A 6,534-nucleotide genomic window follows, 5' to 3' on the forward strand; every position below is an offset into this window, starting at 1 on the left:
GGCTGATGTTTTGGTCACTTTTGAATGCTGGCGGTGCTTTCACTCTAGTGGTAGCATGAGACGGAGTCTACAACCCACACAAGTGGTTCAGGTAGTGCAGTTCATCCAGGATGGCCCATCAATGCGAGCTGTGGCAAAAAGGTTTGCTGTGTCTGTCAGCGTAGTGTCCAGAGCATGGAGGCGCTACCAGGAGACAGGCCAGTACATCAGGAGACGTGGAGGAGGCCGTAGGAGGGCAACAACCCAGCAGCAGGACCGCTACCTCCGCCTTTGTGCAAGGAGGTGCACTGCCAGAGCCCTGCAAAATGACCTCCAGCAGGCCACAAATGTGCTTCTGATTTCACAGAAGTGTGATTGACTTGGAGTTACATTGTGTTGTTTAAGTGTTCCCATTATTTTTTTGAGCAGTGTATATGGGTTTGTGTCTGGATGTCATTAAGATATCCACTCAGGGAGAAACATTCAAACAAAATACCCATATATATATATTTTGTTTGAATGTTTCTCCCTGAGTGGATATCTTAATGACATCCAGACACAAACCCATGTCCCCATTAGAACTGATCCTCTCTTGCCCACAGCTCTCACAATCACAGGTGGACATTTTTTATTTTTGTTGTTTTATTTCTCTGCATAAAAACGTTATCCAGAACATTCTGGGTTAAAACTCTGTTCGCATTCATGAATAGAGATACAGTTATAGGGAATCCCTTTTTCTACGGATACAGTATTACAAACGCAAATCAGGAGCAATGACTCAATATTACCACAACATAGGGATTTTCACTTATGGTAAACATTGGAAGCTGGCTTTTCATTTCTCCAAAATGCTATTTTTAAAAATGTTTTATTCTATTCCATAAAGGAAATCTTTCAACAGGGTCAAAATACATTGAGGGGTGGAGTTTTCCCACTGAGAAAAGTGCCTGTTGATCATCTGTTATGCAAGTTAGTCATCACAATTCTATTAGATGTACCAATGCAGCATTAGAAGAGACCATGATCCTCATTACCACAACCTAAAAAGACATTGATATACAAAAACACTTGTGGTGTACAATATTAGCAGTTAAAAAAAATAACAGTGATGACATGATGCATTTGAATCTCACACAACACTTCCACACACAAGAAGCTAAACTACAAAACACCAACTCTACAGCCTGTACAATAGCACAAAAACTACATGAACAATATTCTTGATGGATGTGTTACAAAAAGATATTGCGCTTAAAAAAAACAACAACCAAAGCTTTCATGTATAATGTGCCATAAATTAACAAACAGGTTATCAGAAATATTGTAGTCGTGGGACTGGAGTGATATCATGGAAACGTTAGGAATGCCTTTTGGTTTCCGTCTTCTGGTTTGGTCAAGCAAAAGTCCCTCCTGCATGAGTCTACAACAATAAACAAAATGGAGTGTTAAACTTTACTATTGTCTTCATCAGCATCATCATTTTGTGTGAATGACTCTCGATTATGGAGGTAAATGAATGTATTCTCTGTTTGGAAAAGTTTGGTTAACTCACCATAGGCTTCATCTCACGACCGTCTCCATCTGCCTCAGGCTGATCCCTTCCCGCCATATTCTTACTGTTCTCAACAAACTCCTAAAGAGGGAGGTAGAGGGAGAAAGAAGAGAGAGTGACTGTGTTGGGTGTCGAGATAACAAGGCGAGTTTGGTGTAATACGTGCATAATCACTATTCACCATATAGAAATTTAGTAAAAGTAGCACTGTAAAAACAAAGGTATGTTCCATTAGCCACTTTAGCATACCAGTTAGAATGTACGGCCTGATACATTGGAATGTTAGTGTGGATAATGGAACAGAGACATATACATGACATATACTACGTCCCGATTCTCCACCTTCTACCAAAGAAGGCACAGTATGAATTTAACAACGGTGGAAACTCCCTCTAGCCAACGATTACAGCAGAGAGGAAAAGGCGACGTGAGATGGATAACTGCGCCCAACATTTGTCTTCTCCGGCAGATGGTGTTTTTAGTTGTTTTTGTCACTCATCAGGCTAAGAGTTTTTGTTTGGAGGTCAATGAGTGTAGAATTCAAAAAAAATTAACGACTTAATTACTAAGTGAGGCTTATTTGATCAAATAGAAGTTTCGTAACGATAGGTTGTTACAATTGTACTGATATAAAGTAGGACACGTGACATCCTGGCAACTTTAAGAAAAAACGCTTTATATCGGAGTTGTGCCTCTTGTTCACATGCAAATCTGCTATCTCATTGGCTAGAATGGTCCCACCTGATCTTGCTATGTCCCGACTGCTTTTAAGACATTTATTTTCATTGTTAGAGCGGCCACTTGAGTATCTGATCAATATAATGGATTATCTGTGATTACACCAGTCCATTCCTTTTAAATCCATGACATGTAGAGAATCAGGACGCAGCCATAGCCTCCCACCCACCCAGCCTCCCTTCCCCTCACCATGAGGGCCTTGTCCATGTAGAACTCTCGGCCGGGGCTGCCGTCGTTGTGCTTGGTGTCCACGGCGAAGCAGAGGAAGAGCACGTCCACCACGATCTCAAAGACGGACAGGAAGCAGTGGGCCACCAGCCAGGAGAACAGGCAGACGATGAGCAGGGGCAGCACCCACACGGTGTAATCCCGCTGGTAGTTGAGCGACAATACGCCGACGAACGCAGTGCAGGAGACGATCAGTACCTGGACACACACATACGGATGAAGAGAAAGATGAAGAGAAAGGAGGAGACAAAGATAGAGAAAAAGAGAGAGACAGTGATAGATTGAATAATATTAGTATGCTTGTAAAATACACAAAAAAATGAACTGACAAACAATCCTAAAATGGCGTCGCTGTGCGGCCGTTACCTTTCCCAGGAAGAGGACAAAGTCCCCCACGGTGTTGATGGTGGCCACTCTGAGGGCATTCTCTACCAGGATGACGAAGGCGTCACGCGCCGACGTACAGAAACTGGTGCTGTTGATCGCTGTCGCCGTGTACGCGTTCTGTGGTGAAAACAGACAAGAGACAGAAGTATCATCAATAACAATGTCTGACTGCTGTCATCTTGGAACGAGTCTCCCTTGTCAAATAGATTGCCGTCAATGATATGACCTAATCAACATCTCAGATGACAATCAATCTGATTCTGATCGAACACTTACTTGATTCAGGTACATTAGACATTTCTTCAGGCACCACAAGCAGCAGATGCAGGATTTCAACATGCAGCGAGCACAGGCATTTTCCTACAAACAGAAAATACATTGAGCTTTAGTTCTCCACCCATTGTCTGGCTTGACAAACTGGTGGTTGGTATAAGTGAAAGCGAGAATGTTTAAAAACGGCACATCAGCCACGTGAAGAGTTCATTCTGTTCCAGAGCAGCACTGGGTGGGATATACCTACTACTGTATGTAGCACACACGAGCAAAACACCCTCAAACTCTTCAGAAAAGTCTCTTAAAAGACGCTGATTCTCCGGTGGTTTTTTGATATTACAGCACAGGGGGAAAAAAAATCTGAGAACACGCCCACACTCTTTTACACAGACATAGGTGAGAGATTGGTGAAGAAATGTTACCTGTGTACAGTTTATGGTAATCTCCTGTTTTCTTTATCTGTGGTACTTATGTTTATATTGAGTAAATGTCCTAATTTCTACTGTATGTTTTAGGGTTAAACAACTTGAATCAAGATTGGTTAGTATTCCTTAAATGCCCTGTTGACAATGGCACTAAAACTATTGAGAGCAGAGTCATTACAGAAAATGGAAAATTCTCTGTTAATATATATATTTTAATAAAAAATTTAACGTTTTTTTAATTTTTATTTTTTAAATGTAACCTTTTTTTAACTAGGCAAGTCTGTTAAGAACAAATTCTTATTTACAATGATGGCATACACGGCCAAACCCGGACGACACTGGGCCAATTGTGCGCCGCACTATGGGTCTCCCAATCACGGCCGGTTGTGATACAGCTTGAAATCGAATCAGGGTGTCTGTAGTGACGCCTCTAGCACTGAGATGCAGTGCCTTAGACCGCTGCACCACTCGGGAGCCTTCATATTTAATGCATTATTGATTGATTATAATCTGGAGCTGGAGTCTATTAGTATTTTGATCTGAAGTATTTCAGAGAGTGTTTGCAGTAAAAAACAAAACTATTCTTTACAGTTTCGACTTTGCGCTCTTCTCTATATATGGCTTCCTCAAGCAGTCTGAAGAGCAGTTCCTGTGCTCTGAGCCAGTCACCACTTCATGTAGACAACTTCTGCATGGTCTGTATCACAAAGTACTGGGATAGCAAGAACCTGTGTCACTGAGTCAGGGGAAGTTCTCCAGATGACCTAAGCTTTGTGTCAACACAACCTTCAGAGAGGTTGTAGGGAATTGTAAAAGGATGAAACAAAGGTAAAGACGAGTCCCCTTCGAACCCAGAAAAGTGCCTTGTGACATCTGCGCAAGGCCCTGAAGTCCTGCCTGGTGTGTCAGACCTCTTACTGTGAGACTCACCTGGAGCCTCATCAGATATCTCCAGCCTTAAAGAGACACAAACTGATCAACCCTGTGGAGAACCTGGAAGACAGGATGTGTAAGAAGCATGACAGACTCCTGGAGTTGTTCTGTAGGACTGACCAGACATGTGTGTGTCAGTTCTGCACTGAGGCAGACCACAAGACCCATGACACTGTCCCTATAGGAGGAAGATTGACGCAGAGAGAGAGATAGCAGAGTGTGTGCAGTTCTTCAGTACTCTGGTGCGCTCCATTGAGAAAAAACAGCCTGAGCTTGTTGAAGTGATTGAGGAGAAGCAGAAAGCAGTAGAGAGGCAGGCTGAAGGGTTCATTAAAGATCTGGAGCAGGAAATCCTGAGCTCATTGTTCACAGCGATCTGTGTGTGGGGACTGTGAGCTGGAGGAGATACTGAATAAAGAGATGGAGAAGCTGCCTGAAGTCAAACTGAAGAGGATTCAGCAGTATGCAGTGGATGTGACTCTGGACCCTGATACAGCAAATCTCTATTTCATCCTGTCTGAGGATGGAAAACAAGTAAGACATGGAAACACACCACAGAATCTTCCAGACAATCCCAAAAAAGTTAGATTGTTATGCCATGACCCTTGAAAGGGATGGTTAAGGGGAAGACTGACTGGGATGTAGGAGTGGCCAGAGAGTCCTTTGACAGGAATGAAAAAAAAAAATAATAATCACACTGAGCCCTGAGAATGGACTCTGGACCGTGTTCCACAGTCCTCCTCTCCCTGAGAAGCCCCAGAAGGTGAGGGTGTTTGTGGACTATGAGGAGGGTCAGGTCTCCTTTTATGATGTGGAGACAGGTCTCACATCTACTATTCCACTCTCCGCACCTTTAAAGAGAAACTCTTTCCATTCTTTGAATCCTGTAATAATACTGATGGTAAAAACTCAGCCCCTCATCTCTCATGTCAATCACCCAGACTGATTAAAAGATGAGGTAACTGCTTTTTTTGCAACAGACCAGTTACAAATCATCAAATGAGTGTATTTTGCCAGATTGATATGTCACATGATTAGAATATCCACATTGTCTGCTGAAATGTTCTGTACATCTTAACATGGATAATACATGCTTGTACAGTTGAAGTCAGAATTTTACATACACTTAGGTTGGAGTCATTAAAACTCGTTTTTCAACCACTCCACAAATTTCTCGTTAAACTATAGTGTTGGCAACTCGGTTAGGACATCTACTTTGTGCATGTCATTTTTCCCAACAATTGTTTACAGACAGATTATTTCACTTATAACTCAATGTATCACAATTCCAGAGGGTCAGAAGTTTACATACACTAAGTTGACTGTGCCTTTAAACAGCTTGGAAAATTCCAGAAAATTATGTCATGGCTTTAGAAGCTTCTGATAGGCTAATTGACATAATTGGAGGTGTACCTGTGGATGTATTTCAAGGCCTACCTTCAAACTCAGTGCCTCTTTGCTTGACATCATGGGAAAATCAAAAGAAATCAACCAAGACCTCATAATTAAAATTGTAGACCTCCACAAGTCTGGTTCATCCTTGGGAGCAATTTCCAAATGCCAGAAGGTACCACGTTCATCTGTACAAACAATAGTATGTAAATATAAACACCATGGGACCACGCAGCCGTCATACCGCTCAGGAAGGAGATGCGTTCTGGTTCCTAGAGATGAACGTACTTTGGTGCGAAAAGTGCAAATCAATCCCAGAACAACAGCAAAAGACCTTGTGGAGATGCTGGAGGAAACAGGTACAAAATTATCTATATCCACAGTAAAACGAGTCCTATATCAACATAACCTGAAAGGTCGCCCAGCAAGGAAGAAGCCACTGCTCCAAAACCGACATAAAAAAGCCAGACTACGGTTTGCAACTGCACATGGGGACAAAGGCAGTACTTTTTGGAGAAATCTCCTCTGGTCTGATGAAACAAAAATAGAACTGTTTAGCCATAATGACCATCCTTATGTTTGGAGGAAAAAGGGGGAAGCTTGCAAGCCGAAGAACACTATCCCAAC

At 42.3% G+C, this 6,534-nt stretch overlaps 1 protein-coding gene across 1 annotated transcript in view; it reads right to left on the reverse strand.

The window, feature by feature from the left end:
* Window positions 1–1,172: 1,172 nt before the first annotated feature.
* The window catches only part of slc44a1a (solute carrier family 44 member 1a), a 29,143-nt gene continuing 23,781 nt past the window's right edge, over window positions 1,173–6,534 (reverse strand). Inside the window, exons 12-16 of the mRNA XM_071407257.1 lie at window positions 3,161–3,244; window positions 2,864–3,001; window positions 2,459–2,695; window positions 1,532–1,612; window positions 1,173–1,399 (exon numbers count right to left, since the gene is read on the reverse strand). Of these exons, the coding sequence (XP_071263358.1) occupies window positions 1,373–1,399; window positions 1,532–1,612; window positions 2,459–2,695; window positions 2,864–3,001; window positions 3,161–3,244 (567 nt within the window). The 3' untranslated portion in view covers window positions 1,173–1,372. The remainder of the gene's footprint in view (window positions 1,400–1,531; window positions 1,613–2,458; window positions 2,696–2,863; window positions 3,002–3,160; window positions 3,245–6,534) is intronic.

The sequence above is a fragment of the Salvelinus alpinus genome, chromosome 6 (assembly GCF_045679555.1).
Source record: "Salvelinus alpinus chromosome 6, SLU_Salpinus.1, whole genome shotgun sequence".
Lineage (NCBI taxonomy): Eukaryota > Metazoa > Chordata > Actinopteri > Salmoniformes > Salmonidae > Salvelinus > Salvelinus alpinus.